General features: G+C 30.6%; 1 protein-coding gene across 1 annotated transcript; it reads right to left on the bottom strand.

Annotated features, from left to right (window-relative positions):
* Positions 1 to 18323: 18323 nt before the first annotated feature.
* LOC114190387 (cell division protein FtsZ homolog 2-2, chloroplastic-like) lies at positions 18324 to 20943 on the bottom strand (the record flags this gene model as incomplete). The annotated part of the gene is given in 4 exon segments (XM_028079244.1): positions 18324 to 19104; positions 19604 to 19684; positions 19687 to 19693; positions 20638 to 20943. Coding segments are annotated over 4 exon segments (519 nt in total), but the record flags the coding sequence as incomplete, so codon positions are not given.
* Between the last annotated feature and the right edge of the window lie 2279 nt (positions 20944 to 23222).

Below are 23222 nucleotides of genomic sequence, written 5' to 3'. Positions count from 1 at the left end.
AATCAGTCCTGGCATACATTAAAAACAATAAAACTACTCTTTTACTTAGAATACAAAAAAAGTTAAGAAAATAACATAAAAATATACTTTCCAAATTTATATTTGATAAATAAACCGAGCCTAGGTTTGATTGAATTCTTCTATCAATATACTTATTTATTCTAGAATAAGTTATATTATAATTCAATATTAATGTAATAGGATTTAGTTTCCCTTTTCCATTTCTAAAAAGGTACTCAAAATCATGTCCATGACAACCTTCTAAATTAGTAATTTAACAACCTTTTTAGAAAAAAAAAATGTTGGGGAAAACTTAGTATTTTTAAGTTTACTACAATAAATGTAGATTTTACTGTAGAAACTGGCATTAACGATAATATATGTAAAAAAGTTTTGTACCGATCAAGGACGAATAGTACTCGGTTTTGATAGAATCTTTAGATCGTATACTATTTAGCCTTATTCAAACCATACTCACATAATTATTTCTTACCTAGGTAGAATCTCAGAATCGGATACTTAATCCAATTTATAATTAGTTTTCAGAATTTAGCAAGTAATTTCACTTGGCTAGATACTTGTCGGATTATTGGGCCGATAAGTATTTGACCCTCAAGACATATAAACAAAAGACAACACCAATTCAAAAATAGTTGTTAACCATACACAAGTAATTGGGTCTCTTGGCCCAAGCCCACCTAGATTAGTGGACCTCGTAGCTCAAGCCTATCCAGGTAAGATTTTGTAAATATTATTATAAATAACACATGACTCGAGGTAAATTAGTTACATTTTCATTAATTACCATATTGATTACTTGTTGAGGTGGTTACTTGACTTGAGCATTGAAGTGTCTTCTGTAGACACATTCATCATTTGGTTGGGAGACAAGTACTTGAAGAAGAAGAAGAGTACCAATAAAGTAAAGGATTGGAAGTGCTTAAAAGCCTTTGTAGGATTCTGTAAGAACAATTGGCACCCACCGTGGGACCGACTTGTATTTTGAAAAGGAAGATTGATGAATGGTGTCTACAAGGAGCAAAATGGCCAGAGCCCGAGAAACAAGACTGTCCTTGGCGAATATAGCCGCCATCCCGAAAAATCTGCGTAAAATGCAACAAAAGTTTAATGAGTTTAAAGAGAGAAGTGTCGAGGAGATGAATGTACTAAGGTAGGAGAACTCAAGACTTGGGCGAAAGCTGGAGGCTGAAGGAGTCGCTGATAAAGGCAAATAGAAGGAAATCCTTTATGATCCATACACGACACAAAAAACCTCGCCATGTGTTGTTACCCTCCTTGACACTGAGGAGGTTAACAAGTACAATCCAACCCGCTAGGATAATGGGGATGACAAACTCTTGCGTACCACCCAAAGTAAAATGCCGACACCCTTTCATTGATGGCATCATTGAAACTTCACTCCCAAAGTAGTGGGAAGCCTTCACCTAGAACGTTATGACGACATCATAGATCTTGAGTAACATATCTCTATGTACATCACTCAAGTAAGCTTGTACTCGACTGAAGATGTCGTTATGTGTAAGGCCTTTCCAACAACGCTAAAAGGACCGACTTTCGAATGGTTCACCATCCTTCCAACATACTCTATAGACTGCTTCAACAATTCTTCATTGAAATTTCACATGTTATGAAATTCCACAAGAGTCAGCCCTAGTCGGTTTGAATCGAAGGTTGACTTGGGTTCGTCAAGGCTGAAGGACGAGCCAAGTCAATTATGGTCGAGCCGAGTTGGTGCGGGCTAATGGACTGACCAAGTCGACCTAGGCCTAAGGTTAAGTCGAATCGTGTAAAGATGAAGTTGAGCCGATTTGCCTAAGGACCAAGGTCGAGCCGAGTTATTCCAGACCGAAGGTTAAGCCAAGTCAACACGGGCCACTGGTCGAGCTAAGTCGGCCTGGGTAGTATCTCAAGTCGAGTCAGCTCGACCGAAGGTCAAAATATAACGGTCGAGTGAAGGTCGAACCGAGTTAGCCTAAGATAAAGGTCAAGCCGAATTGGCCTGACACGAAGGTCGAGTTGACTCAGCCCAGGCTAAAGGTCGAGCCGAATCGATCCAAGCTTAAGGTCGACCTTAGTTGACTTGCGCCGAAGGTTGAACTTAGTCAGCCTAGGCCATTGGTCGAGCTGAGTTATCCTAGGCCGAAGATCAAGCCAAGCCGACATGGTTCAAAGGTAGATCCGAGTTGGTTCAGTCGAAGGTTAAGTCGTGTCGGCCCAGGCTGGAGGTCGAGTAGAGTGGCCAAAAGTCGAGCCAAGTGGCTTGTGTTGAAGTTTGACCGAGTTGGCTCGTGCTAAAAGTCGAGGCGAGTTGGATAGGACTGAAGGTTAAAATCAATCAATTCTGGTTGAAGGTTGAGACAAGTTAACCCATGCCTATCACCGAAGTTGAATCTTCTAGAGTTGACTCAGACTATAGGTTAAGACTAGTTCTCCCGAATCGAAGGTCAACTAACTCAACTTGAGCTTAAGGATGCAATTGAGTTTGTCTTAAAATAGAAATTAAATTGCTTTATCCAAACAAGAAAATTGAAATATAAGATATTTCAAATACTCCATTCAAACAAACTATTTAAGAAATGAAGAAAATTCAATTGCAAATAATTTAAATACTATATATTTCAATTCCTTGAAATTGTTAAAATAAACTTACAAGAAGAGTAAATTAGCAATACAAGCCAAACATAAACGTTTAAGTAAACGTCAATTATCATAATATTTTATATTTTAATAATAATTATTTAACATTTTCCATCAATCATAAATTATATTAGGTATAATTACTGATTTGGTACCCCAATTTTTTGGTTAATTTCAATTTGGTAACCATATTTTTGGTTTGTTTAATTTAGTATCCCAATTATCTAAAGAGATTCAATTTGGTCCTCTCTGTTAAGTTGGAGTTAACACCGTGTCCGTACAAGACACGTGTCAAGCCAAGAAATTTTTATTTTTTTTATTTTTTTTTCAAAAAATTTAAAAACTGTCATGTGTCAATTTATCATCGTGCCACGTGGCAACTTGCAATCATGACACGTGGCAGAGGTAATAGTTGTTTTCAGTTTAGTACCCCAATTTAAATTTTTTTGTTCAATTTAGTACCCCAATTTTTTAAAATGATCCAATTTCGTCCTTTCCAATTTGAGACCAAATTAGTAATTACAACTTATATATACATGTTACAATAACTTATTTTTAATATATACATCAAATAATTTCACCGAAATACTTAAATTATTTTATTTTTTACATTTTAACCTTTTGTAATTTTTTACACATGAAATTTTTTACACTTGTAAAAAATAAAATAATTTGAATATTTAGGTGTAGTGATTTGATGTATAAATTCAAAACAATTATTTTAACATGTATATATAAATTATAATTAAACTTAGTTACTAATTTGGTCTCAAATTGGAAAAGACGAAATTGGATCATTTTAAAAAATTGGGTACTAAATTGAACCAAAAATTTAAATTGGGGTACTAAATTGAAAACAACTACTACCACTGCTATGTGTTATGATTGTAAGCTGTCACGTGGTACAATGATAAATTAACACGTGACAGTTTTTAAACTTTTTGAAAAAAAAAATAATTTTTTTTGAAAAAAAAATTAAAAATTTCATGGCTTGACACGTGTCCTGTACAGACACAGTGTTAAGTCCAACTTAACAGAGAAGACCAAATTTAATATCTTTAGATAATTTGGGTACTAAATTGAACAAACCAAAAGTATGAGTACCAAATTGAACTTAACCAAAAAGTTGGGGTACCAAATCAGTAATTATACCATTATATTACTAGTGTGCACCACTTATGCCAAGAATTAGCCTAAACTTGACCATTTCAAAAAGGTTTAATTAGTTATTTAGCCCTCTAATTTATTGGTCTGGTTTATTTTGGTCCTCTTATTATTTTTTTGGTTTAATATAGTCTTCTAATTTTTTTAAAAAGATTCAATTTGATTTTTTCCGTTAAGTTGATGATAACGTCGTGTTCGTATATGTCACGTGTCATTTTGTGAAATTTTTAATATTTTTTAAACTTTTAATTTTTTATTATTATTTTTTTATTTTTGTATAAAAACATAAATTGCCACATATCACACATGTCAATTCATGAATTTTTAATGTTTTTTAAATTGTCACGTGTTAGGCCTTGAAAATAAAATAAAAAAATAAAAAAGTTGAGAATTTCACAAAATAACATGTGACATATATGGTCAGAGTGTTAACGGTCAAAATGATCTAATAGAACATTTTTAAAAAATTGAAGAATCAAATTGAATCAAACAATAAGAGAAACAAAATGAATCAAATCAATAAATTAGAAAACTAAATAATTAATCAAGCCTTTTAAAAATTTTGTTAAGAATAATGAGTTTATTTACTATCTAGAATCCACTACTAATATTAAATGGTACACCATTAATCAGTAAAAAAAATATTATTATTTTATTTTAAAATAAGCTTAATTATGTTTCAAGTTTTTCATGATCTTTTGTATTTTTAATTAAGTTTTTATTAAATTTTTATTATTTATTAAATATTTATAATTGTTATAATTTTCAATTGAATTCATATTATTTAATTTTTTCTTAATGGAGTGAATGTTATACTGTTTCCTCATCTTCCTTGATTATCTTCACCATAATATTATTTTACCAATCACAAGATTTTACGTTTTTTTAAATAGATAAAGGAAAGTAAGATTACAAACTAAAATAACACTTGTATCACCTGATTAACGAAAAAATTAAATTGTAATTATTCAATTAAAAGTATAAAAATTTTGAGTATTTAATAAATAAAATATTTAATTAAAATATCTAAGTATATGAAGAGCTTAAAATTTAACTAAATATTTAAAATATTATTGTAAAACTCTAGAAAGGTGTTTTTGAATTGATTACCTTCTATAATATTTTTAACAAGATTGATTAAGGTCCAAAAATGGGAACAAATATTATATTTCATTCTATGGAAAATTGGGAATAACAAACAATTACAACATCAATTCTGACGCATAAAATATACAATATCCAAGCAAATTATAAAGGCATGTGCAAAAAGTAAAGATCATGTATTGTTGAAAAACAATTTGATACACACCGTAGCTCTGAACTTGGTCGGGCGGAGGAACAAGTTTGCCGAAAAAAAAAAGATTATTAGTTTTCCCAACAATTTCAAAGTTCTCTATTTCACGTTAAAAAGAAAAAAAAGGCTTTTCCAACAAAAAATGTAAAGTTAGAAAATTTTATATTTTTTGAAAAATATTTAAATTTGTAAACCTTAAAATGTTTAAAGAATTTTCATTAACTCATGAATGAAGATTGATTAATTACGAAAGTATGAAAGTACGAAGTACATATGAATGTTACCAAAAAAATCCAATTTAGTAATCAATATTAGCAATAAAAAAAATTGGTAGCAAATTATGTCTCAAATGGTCACCGTAGTAGTAGTTACAAATTAGTGATCAAAATAATGATTGAATTAGTGTATAGTAACATTTATGTGTAATATGATTAATATGACTGAATTAGCCATCGAAAATGTTTGATGAATAAATGTAATGTTATATTCACCGAATTAGTTAACAAAATAATATTGTATAGTCACTTAAAATTTGTTGGTGGCTAAAATATGTTCAATAGGATTATTAACAACCTAAAATTTTTGGTCACTAAATGTAATGTAGCGAAAAAAAGTTCGATGACTAAATTGGTCTCCAGTACTTGAAGGTGACCAAATAATTAACGATTGATCACCGAGCAAAATGTCGGTAGCTAATTAATTTGTGACTAGGATTTTCGCTACCATATATTTGTGGTCATTAATTTGGTCGTTAACGATGTTTGTAACTGATTTCAGCATTTTAACACCAATTTTGTTGGTCGCTTAAACTCATTCTTTTTGAAGTGATGGTTTTACCTTTCAAGAATAAAAACCAATATAAGAATATAAACCTTTATGACTCTGAAACTTGGACTTGCAAAGGATAAATCGATACAATATTCGAAAGTGGATTTTACTATAAGGATCATCTTTATATAAAACATGCTTTGGTCATAAAGGAGTCGAACATACCTTAAAGATTCAAAGTGAACTCATTAGATTACTTAAGCTAATTACACTAAACTAATCCTATGATTACACTCTAGTTAATTACTAGTCCTAACTACTTTACATGGGTGGTACTACAATTTTGTTGGTCGCTAAAACTCATTCTTTCTATAGTGGTGGTTTTACCATTCAAGAATAATAACCAATATAGGAATAGAAACCTTTATGACTCTCAAACTTGAACGCGCAAAGGATAATTCTATTCAATATTTGAAAGTGGAATTTACTATAAGAAAGGATCATCTTTAATAAAACATGCTTTGGTCTTAAGGTAGTCGAATAGACCTTACAAATTCATAATGAACTCACTAGATTACTTAAGCTAATTACACTAAACTAATCCCATGATTACACTCTAGTTAATTCCTAATCCTAACTAATTACATGGGTGGCTACTTACATTTCAAGAAAATTGCACATTAGCAAAAATTCATTAGTAATTTGAGTTTATCAATGGATTTTCAACGGTAAAATAATTCAATGTTAAAATAGTCATCGATAAATTTTACCAACAGATTGTAAAATCTATTGTTAATTATCGACAACCTCAAATATGTTAGTACATATCCATTAGTAAATATATGTCGGTAATTATTGACAGTTTTGGTTATTAGTAAAATTCGTCAATACATGCCGCAATTTGGTCTTCTTCTTTCTCCTCCCCTTATTTTTTTTCTTCATCTTATTCTTCCTGCTCTATTCTCCTCCTCCACCTCTCCTCCTCCTCCTCTTCCCCCTCCACTATTGTCGTTGCCACCACTGCTTAGTTTATCATCGCCACATCCTCATCTTTCTCTTTTTCCTCATCTTCCTCCTCTTCTCTTTCTCCTCCTTTTCCTCTTCCTCTTCTTCCCCCTCCTCCTCCAACATCAACTGCCACTATCTACTATTGCACCACTACTAGAAATTCCCATATTACATGGGAATTTTCTTGCAAATTTGTTAAAAAAATTTGCAAGAAAAGATTGTTTTCTGCCATTTTTTCTAAAAATTTTAATTGGCATGTAATTCCTTCGTGGGTAATCATTTCCTACAAAATTATAAAATTTGCAAGTATTTCCTACAAAATTTGTTGCAAAAAGTGTTTTATACAAAATATTTTGCAAGAAAATTGGTAGCAATTTCTTGCAAATTTTTTTTCACAATAAAATTTGTAGGTATTTCCTACGAAAAAATTTTCAAAACAAAATTGACAGAAAATATGAATTTTTTTAGTAGTGCACCACTACCACCACTGCATCAACCCCATTGTTGCACCTATTCTTCTTCTTCCTCTTTATCGTCCTCCGCTTCTCTTCGTCTCACACATCTCCTCTTAATATACAAAAGAATCTCACTAAACTTGGCGGGAAATTGCCGCTTATTTTGTTGACGAATTTACCAACAATAACATCTATCAGTAATAGGAATCCCAAATTACTAATAAAGTTTACTGATGGAATTGACTGTTGGATACATTACCAATGGAAATATTCATCAATAATACAAATTATAATTTACTAATGGTTCCCATTGACAAATTTTCCCAACGAACTCGTTACCAACCAAAATATCTAGTGGTAATTCAAATTCTAAAATTCGTTGATAAAACACAACGGTAAATTTGGATTTACCAACGAGTTTATTTACATTCATAAAATTTCGTTGATAAATACAAAAAATCTTGTAGTGTTAATTTTTGGAGATTCACATGGATTGTTACTTAATCGATGGAGAAGAAAATGGAAAATTTGAGAACAAGCACTACTATTTGCAGGTTGAAAGGGAAAGTAAAGAAGTTATAATCATTCATATGATTTGAAAATGAGTGTGGCTTAAAAACTTTCCATGTGTCCCTTCGTGTGTTGAAAGACAAACCAAAATTTTTCTATTAAGACTAGGGATGGAAAAAAAAATACCCATGTCTGTTGGTATCCGCAAATAAAATTCGCAACGGATAGTTAGTATCCACGTGTATTTATTACCCACGAGTATTTTAATACTCGTTTTATAGACAGGTCAGGTGTAAGTAGGGACGTCAAAAAAATCCGTACCCGCGGGTATCTGCAAATAAAACCCGCAACGGATAAAAAACGGTTACTAAAAATGGATACACGCTACCCGCGGGTAGGTACGGGTATTTTTGATACCCGCATGTTAGCGGGACGGGTATCATAGTATCCGTACCCGTGGATACCCGTACCCGCTAAACTTACACCCCTTGACATTCTTCTCTTTCCTTTTTTTGAAATTGGGCATATACATCAAACCTTATATAGACAATGACGTTTATGGTATGCTTGTTGTCAAATGATGGAATCAAAATAAGAATACTTGGCATGTGACAATTGACATTTATTATTTGCTTATTTTGTTTATTTTTCAGGAACCAATCAGAGAAAGTGAGTTTGTTTATCAAAGCACTAATTAAAGAATTTTCATTGTGTTGAACCTCATTTTATATTTACTTTTACAATTATTTGTGTAAGCCCCTTTTTCCTTTTCAGTTGAGTTTTGGGGCCTAGCCTGCGTGGGCCTAAGGCCGGCCCAATAAGGGGACCCAATACCCTTGCCAACCCCTAACCCCTTCATTCTGTTCCATTTTCAGAAAACAACTCCTTGTTCCCTCCCCTCGTCTAGTGTAAGAGCTCTGCTAGGGCATAGAGGTTCTCTCCTTGTTTCGAGATAGCAAAGGACATTGTACTTCCAGGTAAGTCGAACTCCAACCTTGTCCTTCTCTTCCTCCAGTTCAGAGGTTAATAGTTTTGTCTTGGGTTCTCCCTAGCACCCTTTCTCAACTCTGTGTGGGTCTGTTTTCAGCTCCGTACCCTGCTCCTGTGCTCCACTACTTTTCTTGGGTTACTACTCTTTTCTGCTAGCGTATAACAAGGTAAGGGGAGCTAGGTTTTTAAGTTTAAAGTTATTGTGCATGCTTATGTTCTGTTCCATGTTGTGGTTGCTTGAATGGTGTTTGAATCGTGTAAAAATGGTTGGCATATATTCTGGATGTTGCTCTATGTCATTTTTCTGCCATGCAAGTGTGGAACAATGGGGGAGAACTGATATTCTCGCCCAGGCGAGCTCATCTCGCCTAGGCGAGAATATCAGCAGCTCGCTCAGGGTTCTGCCTCGAGCACTCGCCCAGGCGAGGGGCTGCGTTTTGAGCGACAGGACAGCTCGCCCAGGCGAAACAGCCTCGCCTAAGCGAGGGATCGTGAAACTCTCCAATGACCCACTGTTGCAGGCTCGCCTAAGCGAGAGCCCGTCGCCTGAGCGAGACAACTTCTCTCGTCTGGGCGACGACTCCTAGCTTGAGCGAGGCTGCTGCAGCGGGTGGTTTCAATTCTGTTTTTCTTTCTTTGTCTGATGGGTGAATTATGTGAGTGATTTATTTACCCCTCTTCTTTTCAAGACCTAAAGCATGTGATTATATATGGTTGTCTGATTTCCATGAACTAAAAGTCGTATGTTGGCATGAGCAATACATGAATTGTGGTTGGTTGGTTGGGAACTTGCATGAGAATTAGATGTTTGAGATAAAGGTGGTGGATATGGTATGAAACATGAATTTGGTGTGTGATAGGCGTAATTCCATGAGTCTCGTGAGAGACCTCATGGTGGCGTGTAGTGTATATATTAAGATATGGATTCAAGTAAGGATTGCATCCCGAAACTCTAAAGGGTCAGTGAGTCTCAAGTAGAGCAAACTGGCCCAAGTGGTGAGAGTAGCGGGAGGCCCTAGTCTCTGGCAGGATAATGGCCTCAGACGCTTAAAGGCTAACCTTGTGTGTGGTAGGGTGAAACCCATTGGCAATGGCTCTGCAGAGCAGTAGAGGCCACCACAAGTGCAAGCGTCCAGTGAATCCGATCTTAGTATATGTATCCGAATAATTGAGTCATGGTGTCCTGTTTGTCTGCAATAACATGATTCTCTACACACACTGTGTTAAAATGCTTGAACTGTTTAAGTACTTATCTACTATACTATGTTAACTTTAAATTATGCTAGCTCACCCTCTCGTTGTTGTGTATGTTCTCGCCTTGATTCTTCTCCTTTGCAATGATCACCTTACGGTGGGAGCAGATGGAAAGAGCTCTGGAGGTGGATCTGCTGGTGGTAGCGGTGCTGCATAGCTTGGACCAGTTACCTGTAGCTCTTAATCGTAGTTGTTATGGCTTTAATGTCCCTCTCGTTTAAATTTCATTTTGGTTAGGGCACTGTGATATGCCTAAGTTTCAATCTTCCTGAATACTCTTGGATGACTGTATCAAATACACTCTATCATTTTCTGTTCATCTAATTGCTTCTCATTACTATGATTATGTGAGACTTTATTAAGTAGATGATTCTATTTAAAAGGGATGTCACAATTTGGACTTGTATCAACTTGAGTTTATTTGAACTTTATTTAAAATTTATGACAGTGATGTATTTTATTTTATTTTATTTGAATTTATGATTAAATATTTGTTTTTTAAATAATTTTGCAAATACCCACGGGTATTTGTAGATACCCATGGATATGAAAAAAATAGGTGGATACCCGCACAATGGATACCCGACGGATATGGATACGAGTACGGGACAGATATTTATCCAGCGGGTAGGGTACGAGAGAGCTACTACATGTACCCTACCCGCCCCGTTGACATCCCTAGGTGTAAGTATCATACTATCTATACCCACAAGTATTTTTTACAGTAAAAAATTAAATCAAATTTATATTTTATTAAATTAAATTTATACTTTATTAGATTAAATTAAATTAAATTTATATTTTATTTCATTTTTTTTTGTTATTTTAATTTTAAAATTTATAAAATATCTTTTTTTTTTAAATATTCCTAGGTATCCACAGGTACCGTAGGTTTTTTGAAATCTGCATGTATTTTTTAACGGATACCCGCACGTGTAATAAGATAGGTAGCGAGTGAATTTCTTTGTTACGAGTCGAGTTATAGGTAGGCACTATCCGCACCCGACCTGACTCGTTACTATCCCTACTTAAGAGTGTCTTTTAGAGTGTAGAATATTACAAGGGAATCAATGAATATTTTATAATCTAAGAGATTTACAAAATAATGTTTTCTTTATATTATGTGAATATTTTTAACCTTTCTCTTATAAGTTTGCTTAAGACCCATTTTTTGTTTTAAAAAGATTTTGGGTGTAGTTTTATTATATGGCCAAAGGTTAGCCCACTTGTTACCCCCAGGACCCCCTTCCAGCTAATCACTACTTTCATTATGTCTCCCCAAACCAAAAACGTCTCACCTTCTTTCTTCCCTTTCTACTATAGAAGCTTTGCTAGGGCAGTTGCAAGATCCTCCTTTGAGTTAACCAAACAACTCCTCATCCATGAAAGTTGAACACTAAAACTCCTCTTTTTCCTTCCTTTCCATTTCAGTTTCATTGGTTATGTTTTAGTCTATAAAGTCTCAATCTTGTTCTTTTGTTCATACTTTTCAGCTCTCTAATAAGTTTATGGAGTTGTGGTGTTGTTCCTATTAGAGCTCTCTTCCCGCAAGTCTGTTTTGTAGTGTTGAGGTAAGGGAAGCTAGGGTTTTGCACGTTTTTAAAATATTTTACTTGTTTTGGTTCTGTTTCACGTTCTAAATGCTTATAATGCCTGCTTGTTGTTGTTGGTTAATTGGAAATGGTTGAAATGTTGTTTGGTTTTGGATGTCTAATGCTACATGTGTGAGCAGGGGAGGAACTTGTTGTTTTCGCCCAAGCGAGTAACCCTCGCCTAAGTGAGAATAACAAAAAACCCAACTATGTTTTTGCTTGAGTTGTCACTCAGGCGACATGCTCTAGTTTTGAACGAGAGTAATCTCGCCCAAGCGAGGAGATCTCTCTTAAGCGAGAACTCGCAGATCTTCACAATGCTCACTGTTTGTAATTTCACCCAAGCGAGGGTTTCTAGCTTGAGCAAGATTGACAGTAAATTATTTTAACTACTTGATTGCTTCCATGATTGATGTGCTTGGTATGAAATTAAACATGAATTGGTTAGTTGGTTGTGCATTGGCATGAGATTATAATGCTTTGAAATAACATGTGGATTTGTATAAGAACATGTATATGGTATGATCTAGACGTAATTTCATGAGACTCTTGGAGAGACCTTATGGTGGTGTTGTAATGTATGTAATTAGATAAGGATTCAAGCAAGGTTGCATTTTGATATTCTAAAGAATCTGTCAAACTCACGTAGAGTAGATTGGTTCAAGTGGTGAAAGTAGCAGAAGGTCTTAGTCTTTGGCAAGATAATGGCCCTAGATGATCATGGGCTAATCTTATGTATGGTAGGGTGAAACCCATTGGCAATGGCTCTGCAAAGCTGTAGAGGCCACCACAAGTACAAACATCCAATGAATCCGATATCTTTACATGTATCCGAATAATTGAGTTTGAAAGTCTTAATTGCTTGCTATCACATGCCCTGTATGCTTACTGATTCAATTGTTTATAATCTGTCTGCTTATTTATATGTTAAGAATTTTTTTTTTCTCTAGCTTACCCTTTCTCTCTATGTTTGTGTTCTCTATTTAGCTTTTCCTTTTTGCAATGATCATCACATACTTTGTGTGAGCAGACGTGGAGATTTTTGAGGATTGTTCAGATAGTGATGATGCTACTGTCTAGTTTGGGCATGTTAACTAATGCTCTTTTGAGCTCCTTTTGTTGAACTGTTTTATTTTGTAATTTCTTGCTCTCCAAGCAATTCAACACTCCCTTTTGAACAACTGTTTCATGTCTAAGTTAAGTTTATGGCATTCGTTTTGTGCCTTAATTTTTCTTTTTAGTATAATTTGAGATATCTGTAATGACTATCATTTATACTTTTGTTGCGTATTCCAAAACATTATAATTATGCAATGTTTTATTTATTGAAATTTATCTATTAAATGGGATGTCATTTGAAATTTTTTTATTTTTTTTTCTTTATTCTTATTTCTTTGTTATGCTTCATATTTTTGGTCCATGTTCCTATTATCTATCATCAAGTTCTTTCCAACCTTATTTATATCATATAATTTATCTCGTATTTAAATTCTTTTGCTTAGACAAGAAAATTCTAATTTATTGAATTTTTTTCTCATTTGGATATAATATTTCAACTACTACCAAATGTATAATTTTTTTTAAATAGTATTGTAAATAATTGAAAACATCAATATTGATGATTTTTTAATCAATTTTATTTAATGTTATTTTCAGTCAAATGTTTTCAATAATTTTTGTCGGGTGTTGAAGGAATTTTTTTCTTAATTAACATTGGCCGCAATTATTTTCAGTTGACATGACTATAATTATTTATAAGTATTTAACAACGTTATCAATTGGACTTCTTTTTGCTCACTTTTTGATTACGTTTGATTAAAAAATTCCCCCGGGTGGCATTGGTAAAAGTAATCCTAATTAATGTTGACTAAAATTTTCACGGTCAACATTAGAAAAATTGTCCTATCATATTGTTGACAAATAATAACATCGATATCGATTATAAAATAATTATTGTATACATCAACAAAAAATAATCACTACAGACAGAAAAAAAAACTACAACAATTGCAAATGGAAAAAATCTAGTTCCAATTTGACAACAGATTCTTAACATTAGTCAAGAAAACCTTTACTAATATCAAGCAAAAAATAATAGTAGCATACAACAAGTAAAATAATTCTAACAATAAATAATAAATAAAAAATTAATAATTCTTATCAAAACCTATAGAAAGAAAATCTTACTTGAAATTAATAAAAATGGATAGTTAATATTATTGTGAGTATCTTACTTAAGGATAGTGGATATTTTAAAATACTCGCGTATAAACAGGTAAGATACAAGTATTATATTATTTGTATCTGCGATACTTGTTATCCTAAAAAAATTAAAATTTATTTTATATATTATTAAACAAAATTTAATTAAAATTAAAATTATATTTTATTTAGTTAAATTCAATTAAAATTAAAATTTAATTTAATTTATATTAAATTATATTTTTTTATAATTTTATTTAAAAATGTAAATATATATATTTTAAATATTCACGCATATGCGAGTATCACATGTACTCGCAAGCTTTTAAAAAAATTATAAATATTTTTTAAACAAATATTTAATGATAAACGAGCGAATAGTCAAGTGATTTTTTTCTTCCAAATCCAATTACAAGTAGAGACTATCTATACTCACTGGATCAATTATCATGATTCTTGTATATCAATTTTAATTAAGTCCATCTTCTTAATCAATTTGATTGGAAAGGAAAATATAAAAATAAAACATATGAATTTAAGAAAATGAAAATTTTCAAACTTTTACTTTTTTCCTAAGTTCAAAAAGTTCAATTACATTATTTTAAAATTTTAACCCTTTTCAAAATTCTTCATCTAAACAACACATTTTATTATAAAACATTTTAATTGTTTTACAAAACTAATTTGTTATCTTTAGGTTTTCTATCTAAACACAGTATTCAACTTTTTTTCTCCTAACATACATTAAATCAATATTTTTATGGTTTATATAAAATGAAAATAATATAATAAAAGAAATGAAATGCTAAAATAAAAGGTTCTAAATCAATCCTAGACTACATTTAGGACTTATGAAGATAATTTTAAAGAAAAAAAAAACTATTTATGAGTTAAAACTATTTCATGTATGAGATAAAAATAAAAAGTTAGAGAAGTTAGATAAGAAAACTTTATAATATAAGTTGTGCATTAGTTAATTTAAGTTATTAAGAAAAATTGTTTTTATTGTTTTCCTCCTAATACTTTTATGATTATGAATTTAACGAAACTAATCTATAAATTAAATAATTAAAAAAATTATATATTGAGAAGCTTTAATATTTATATACTTCCTTTTGCAATAATTCAATTAACTCTTTATTCAATGATTTAATTAAATGAGTTAAAGTCTGAGTATATAACATCTTTACATTCTTTTAATAATAAAGTATTAATGCGTCACATCAAGAAGACGGTGATTAAGGTGATGCAACACGTTTGTTTGTGACTGACATAACCAACATGTTTAGTGACCGTACATTACACGTGGGTTGTCTACTCCACAACCTTACCTATGTCCATTTATGACATGACTGGTTCCAGTTCTGTAAAACTAGAAAGTTAAAACAAAATTAAATTTAAATTAAAAGATACATTAAATACTTCGTTTTTCGTGTATTATGTATCTTTTTTATTTAAAAATAAACTCAAAAATATTAAAAAGAAAATCTGTTCAAATTTCTTACCTTTTTTTCTTTTAATGACTTTGTTAAGATAAAATTATGATAGATAAAATTAGTTACGGAAAGGAGTTTCGATAGGGTTAAATTTAACTTAACAAACTTTTTCTAAGATAGCTATTAGAAGGAGAAAGAGTTTGGGGCAATCATATGTAGAACATGTTCAAGATGTCTTTTGATAATAAGGTAGTTTAAAAGAGATGTTAAAGAGAAGATGTAAACATCTAATAAACTTAGTAAGTGGGATTTCGTAAAATAATAAAGATTAAAAGTATTATAACGATCATTTCTAGATTATAAATAGGAAGTTATTTTTTATGCTATTGAATAAATTATTCCTTAAACTTTTTTTTTAAGTTCAAAATTAAGTACACAATGTCTTTATAAGCCAAATTGATAATTTTGTTTGAGGATATGCAAAACACTACTAATATAAATCATTCAAAAGAGAGATCTTACATCTTATAAAATAAATTCTTGATACCAATAACATCTTGTTAGTGAACTATGATCATAAACTCTGTATAGAAACATCAAGATATCATAGAAAAGAAAATTACATGTAACAAATTCACCTCATTAACAAATATAACCAATGGGAAACAAACTCGTGTGAAGAAAACACAAATTTCTCTTTTCACAAAGGTTTTCTAAAATCTCATAAAGAATGCTTCTTTCTTAGCTCAACATAACTCTCTCAAAAGCAAACATACTTCTAAAATTTTTTCTTAAAATATCATGTTGAAAGAAGTCAGAATGAGAGAGTTATATTAATTTTAAGTTATTAGTTTTAATAGAGTTTTAATCTATTAATTTTACTTACAATTAAATAAATATATAATTGATTAAAATGTTCTTTAAAGAGTAACATTTGTGATTTTATTGGTACTTTTGATTAATTGTTTCAGTTCTCCTTTGTCGAAATTTTCAACAACATTGATATTCCCTTTACTAACCTGTTCCTTCTTTAGACCAGTGATACTCTTCTAAACATTTGGAATGATGTCAATGTTTACACTTTTTACTTTTTACTTTGGATTTTAATACATTTTCTACGCTTAATATTTTTATATTGGTTCATCTATAAATCCATAATACATTTGTTCTTTATTAATAATTAAGTTTCGTTTAGTAGTAGAGTACCACTATAAAATACAAAGTAAATATCATTTGGATCTTATTGCTAAAATTGAGTATTGTTTGAACTACATCGTCTATTAACTAAAATTAAGTATTGTTTGGAATGCAATAATTGAGTTTTAATTTTGTATATTTTATTTTTATTTCTAAAATTGTTTGATAGATTCTATAAATTGTTCGAAAGAATATGTGTATATATTCAATGTTGTATAATAAGAAAAGTAAGTAAAAATCATTATATTATCTTTTATTCTTGATAAATCTTTTTTCTCTGTAAAATTTCATTCAAAGTAGTGTATTATAATTTTTATTAATGTATAAGAAAGATATTTCTTTAAATTTTATAGAGAGGAAGTAAAGAGATATTTGAAAAATTTTAAGTTTGAATATTTTTTTATAATTTTTTAAAAATAATTTTAACTTTATTACTTCATTTCATTAATGTTTGTAAAATAACAAATGTTTATTTTGTCATTACATCTTATTTATGTGTAATTATATAATATTTTATATAATTATATCACTTTTATCTAATTAATATGAACATGAAGAAATTAGGTACATGTATATGTACAGATACAAGTATACCTATTATTCAGTTGAGAAATGGATGAAACAAAATTATATACCCATTAGGTATAAAAACAAGAATGAAGATAAATTTTTATTTTATGAATGTGATAATAAAATTCATCCTAACCCGCTATTGCGAGTACGAAACTAGTATATAATATTATTTGATTTTTTTTTTTTTTATGTTAACTCTTAGAAAAAAGAAACTTGCTCCATTCTTAATTGTTCATAGATATTATTGTTAATCCATGTTAAACTAGTGTACATTACCCATAGACATAGATTAAAGTTAATCGATATCATAATTGAACAAGGTTAAACTTGTGTTGTGATAGCTCTTTTCTTTTTTATTGCTATTCTCTTTCTTTAATTGTTTGTGGTATTTATCGAAGACATTCTTCAATCGACGTTATACTAGGAATTTGTCTTAACTTATATGTACATATTGCAGACTTAACGTTTTACATACAAATACAGTAGAGGCAAATTGAGTATAAATCCATTCTCTTCCATATTATGAAAGTTTTTAACTAACCAAAATAATTAGTCCCTTTTATCATTTTAATCTAATCTGATATATAAACAATTATGTTAGGAGAATAAAACATACATTTGAACTTTATTATTCCTGAACCTCATACAGAAAGAGAAACACTACTTTTATATAACGCGATTAACATGGTATGCACGGTGATTTAAACTTCAACAACCTATACACAAGCCATATATTACAATTAGTTTTTCTCTTACAATGTGAAAGTAAGACATTTTCTTAAATTTTGACGACAAAATATTGTGGTCAATAGTCTAGGGGGTGATTTTTTTTTTTTTGAAGTAATGGTCATTCACTCACTGAAATTAACTCAAAAATAATGGAAGGATTATACTAAGATTTTAGAAACTCAAATTGATTGCTAATCAGTCTCTCTATACACCCAAAAGGACAACTTACAGTAAAACCTTTTTTTTTTTTAAATTAGTACACGCCCATTGCATCAAACTAATTTCTTTTATCAAGGAACAATGGTTGTGTGTGTGCTTCTAATGATGCAAATTACATAGGAGTGGGGTACGTGGAACAGTTCTTTTAGGATATAAGGAAAAGAGAACTTAGTTAAGAGGGTTAGAATATTAATGAGATAGTTAATCGAAATGTTAGTTAGATATAAATTGGAGGTATTTTGAAGAATCAACAACAACAAACTATTTTGGTATATCTAATGAGTTTGTTAAGTGTAAATCAACCTCAGTTTGCTTCTAGCACAAATACAGTCCCTTTCAGTGGAAGTATTTTGAAGAATCAACAACAAACTAGCTAAACTTAGATGACAAGAAAACAAAAATGGAAGAAGTCTTGTGAGTTATTGTCCGACGACCCAAGTTTATAAATATAATCTGCTAGCTGCAATGGAGAACAAAGCACAGGCTATGAGCATACCCCCGTCCCCCCTGTTTGACTAGAAGCAACCCATGATTGCATTACATTCCTATAGACGATGAAGGCGAGCCTGTCCAAAAGATGTTGTTGTGCAGTATCCGAGAAGGAATACTCAAATGTGCATGTGTTCAAAGGTGTTAAGAAGATGTGAAATACTCCAACAGTAAAGTACGAGGGTTCCACCTAGGTAAAAGAAACATACTCAATCTTCTTACCCCCCAACAACATGGAAGCAAACAAAAACATACAAAGTATGTTTAACAAATTTCAAGCCAAACTGAACGAGCTAAGGTGTCTCAGAAGATATTATGATAATTATGACCATATTAATAAAATCTTACGCAGGTTACAGCCCCTAAGGACGACCAAGAGCCTGGACAACATGTCTATTGAATAGCTTATAGGGATCCTAAGGTGCATGAATTGTTCTTGGTTCATAACAAGGTCAGATCAGTCCCCCCAGTTATGTTCCAAACAATTCCAGTTGCCCTCTCTATCCCAATATCCAGCAAAGGTGATTGGATGGCATTTAACGCAGCATCTCTTGCCCTTGATTTTCCTTAAACACATAAGAAGCCACATAATAAATTTCAATAAGATAGGTAGCAAAATATTAGAATGTACTCAAAATTCGTGTGAATAAAATGACAGAAAGGAGGCTAAATCGAAACACAATGCCGTTGCACTTTAATATTACAAAAAGGAAAAACAGAAAGTGTAGAAAAGGTTAAAAATTGTATTCAATCAACCAGAATATACTTGCATTATCATAGAATATACTGTGAAATAAGTTAGTTATATAAATGAGGAAGCAACCTTAGAAATATGTAAGGAACAGGTACAGAAAAATTACTTAACAAAAGTATTGCAGAAGGAAATCTGTTTAACATGCAGAACTTCGGGGATCTGCACCAACCAATGGCTAAGAGGCCCTCTCTTACAAAATGACAACATATATCCTTCCCCATCAATGTTCGTATTTATATATTGGCAAGGTGCATTAATCAAACCATCTCAGATAACTAACTGATATAACTGACACAGCTATCCATACATACCAGTTGCAGTTCCTATCCCCATTAGTGAAGAACCAGCATTGGCCATGATAGCTCGAACATCAGCAAAATCTACATTCACAACCCTGGTATCTGCAATAATTTAGTAAAGACAATGAATATTAAAGATTTTACAGAAATATATAATCAATTTTAAACCATGGGCAGAATCAACAATTGGTCTGCTTGTTCAAACATTTTTTAAGAAAAAAGTACATTTTTTAATAAAATAGTCATTTATTAGCAATTTTATAAGTTTGGGTGAACTTATTTTAAAAAGTAGAACCAGATTTTTAGTTGCTTGTAAACAAACAGTTTTCTTCCTTTTTACAATCACTTTCTTTAAGCACAAACAAACAGACCCAATATATAATCAGAACAATCTACAAGTTGGATGGCCAGTTTTTGTTTTATCAACATATGATTTCATGCGGAAAAAATAATCAAACAAATAATTGACTGAGTTCTGACAATTTTAAATCGACCTGTCAAACAACTTTGTGCCCTGTAGTCAAAAACAGGGAAACAAATACTTCAAAATAGTAGTCATGTCATGTCATATTCATGTTAAACATGTAGTCATGACAGACACTTCATGAGAACTTGAATACTCCTAGCTGCATTTTACTTGTACTTTCAAACTTCAATACCAACACAGATGATATAATAATTTGATAAATTGGACAATTTTATTATTGTACACTGACCTGTACATGATTTTATAACAATATTTAAGACAAGTATTTTACGTCAATTTTAGATGTATTACGGTTGTGTTGTAGACATAAACAGTGATTTTTAAAATTTATCATATTTCTCCTGACTTTGTTGTATCTTATCTGTGTCCAATGTCATATTCAAGCCTTCAAGACCACAAAACAGATGTCAGCACAACAAACTATAAGGTTGCAACGTACCCTTTTCATTCACCCTTTTGCATTTACATCTTTACAATCAATTTTTCATAGGAACAAAAATATGAAGGAAAATAGCAATGCAAGTGTTAGCGTTCAAAGATAGCTAACAATATTTCATACCGTAATAATATCAGATATGCCGCGAACACCCTGTCGAAGAATATGATCAGCCAAATTGAATGCTTGACTTACAGGGGTAGACTGAGAAACTGCCGTTAGTAACTTGTCATTTGGAATAACTATAAGTGTGTCTACATTATCTCTCAAGGCTGTAATTCCTTCTTGGACTTGAATAGCTCTCTTTCTTCCTTCAAATGAGAAAGGGGTGGTGACAATACCAACCGTCAGTACACCCATTGACTTTGCTATACCAGCAATGATTGAAGCTCCACCTGTGCCGGTTCCCCCACCCATTCCAGCCTGTAAAAGTTAATTGCAATTTCCAAGCTTAGTGAAATATACGAATAAAGATCAATTTAAGGAGCTACGAGCAAGACTGTTCCAGATTTTGAACATTTCACATATTTTAAGATTTCAAACTGTATATCAAGAAAAACACAGGTTGCTAATCATTAAAAACTAGAATAGTAAATACTTCTTATAAACCCCACCCCTATCCTTTTGAAATAAATTTCCCAAACAACCAAGTTTTTACTTGATATTAATTGTACCAAGTAAAATTAAGGCTTAACATTTGGTTCCTATTTTTGTTGATTTTATTCAATTTGGTTCCTATTTTCGTTTTATGTTCAATTAGGTCCTTATTTTTGTCAAATTGTGGTCAATTTAGTCCTTTTCACTAACTGTGTTTAAATAGTTAACGTTTTTGAACAGTACATGCCACGTGTCAGCTCCTAGTTTTTTTGATTTTTTTTTTAATTTTTTTTTAATTTTTTTAATTTTTTTTTTTAATTTCAGAAAAAGTGTCCACGTGTCAAGTCACACTTGTGCCACGTGTTAGTTTCTGTTAGTATTCTTTTTTTTTGTTCAATTTAGTCTCTATATTCGTTATTTTTATTCAATTCAATTCCTATATTCGTTATTTTTGTTTAATTTAATCCCAAATTTTGTTAAAATAAAACCATTTAATTTTTAAAATTGACATTATTATTACTTATTTATTAAATTTAATTATAAATTGTAATATTTAATTATTAATTGAATATAATTTTTAGATTCAATTGTTAAATAGAATATAATTAAAATATAATTATTAAAATTTTAAAAATATATATTAACCTTTGTAAAATTTACATTTAAATTTAAAATATTTAATATTTTTATTGCATTTTAGATATTAAAATCTAAAATATTTTATATGTAAATGTTAATTTTACAAATATTAGTTTATTTTTCTAAAATATTTTGAATATTTAAAACATTTTTATATATCAATTTTAAAAATATTTTAGAGTATAAATATTAGAAAAAAAATTAATAATTATATTCTTATAATATTTTAAATAATTATATTCTATTTAGAAATTAAATATAAGAATTTATTCAATTTATAATTAAATTTAATAATTTATAATTAAATTTAAAAAATAATAAATTTAAAGGTCAATTTTAGAAAAGATATTAATATAATTTGTATAAAAGATATTAAATTTAGTGTCGATTTGAAAAGGACAAAATTGATTTGTTTTAATAAAAATTGGGACTAAATTGAACAAAAATAATGAATATAGGGACTAAATTGAACAAAAAAAATAATACTACCACAAATTGACATGTGGCACAATCGTGACTTGACACGTGGACCATTTTTTGAAATTAAAAAAAATTAAAAAAATTAAAAAATAAAATAAAATAAAAATTAAAAAAAAATTAAAAAATTAATAAAAAAAAAATCAGGAGCTGACACGTGGCATATACTGTTCAAAAACGTTAACTATTTAAACACCGTTAGTGAAAAGGACCAAATTGACCACAATTTGACGAAAATGAGGACCTAATTGAACATAAAACGAAAATAGGGACCAAATTCAATAAAATCAACAAAAATAGGGACCAAATGTATATTTAAGCCTAAAATTAAATTCAACATTATAAGAATAACAAACTTTTACGCCCTTTTTCCCTTTAACTATCTTGGTCATATTATATTGAACTACTAGCTTACAAACACGTTTGATATAAAAATCATCTGTTTTCATTTATATATTAAGCTTTTAAGAAGGATAGTCCGGCTATGACAAAGTGCTTAGAAATCGAATTCTAGTTGTCAACTTTTAACTCAAATAAGTATCATCAGATATGAAAATCTCAAATAATGAGCCTCCACTTAACAAGGAATAAGGAGGATCGGGTGCTTCGAGGTCCTGAACTAGCCTCAAGTCTGATTTGTGCAACAGAAGAGAATGATTCAGACTTTTGGATAGAAATTCAGACTCCTTTTTGGTAGAGATAAGACAGAGAAAATAGAGAGGGAAAAGAGTGCAAGGTGAGAGTGAAGTGTTGTTTTGTGGCAGAAAAAAAGAGGGTTCTTGGAAAAAGAAAAAGCAAAAAGGGACTCTCACATACCATAAACATTTATGTATTTAACTAATTTATTAACTTTCTAATAAAGTGGTACGAAAATAAATAAGAATAAAATAAGATTAATACAATATTATTATTTTACAAAATTTGGTAATAAAATAATGCCCTTTTTTTTAGTTTTGTTTTTCGACAAAAATCATTGTTAGAAATTTAACAGATAG

The sequence above is a fragment of the Vigna unguiculata genome, chromosome 7 (assembly GCF_004118075.2).
Source record: "Vigna unguiculata cultivar IT97K-499-35 chromosome 7, ASM411807v1, whole genome shotgun sequence".
NCBI lineage: Eukaryota > Viridiplantae > Streptophyta > Magnoliopsida > Fabales > Fabaceae > Vigna > Vigna unguiculata.
This window is presented reverse-complemented; position numbering and strand designations above follow the sequence as displayed.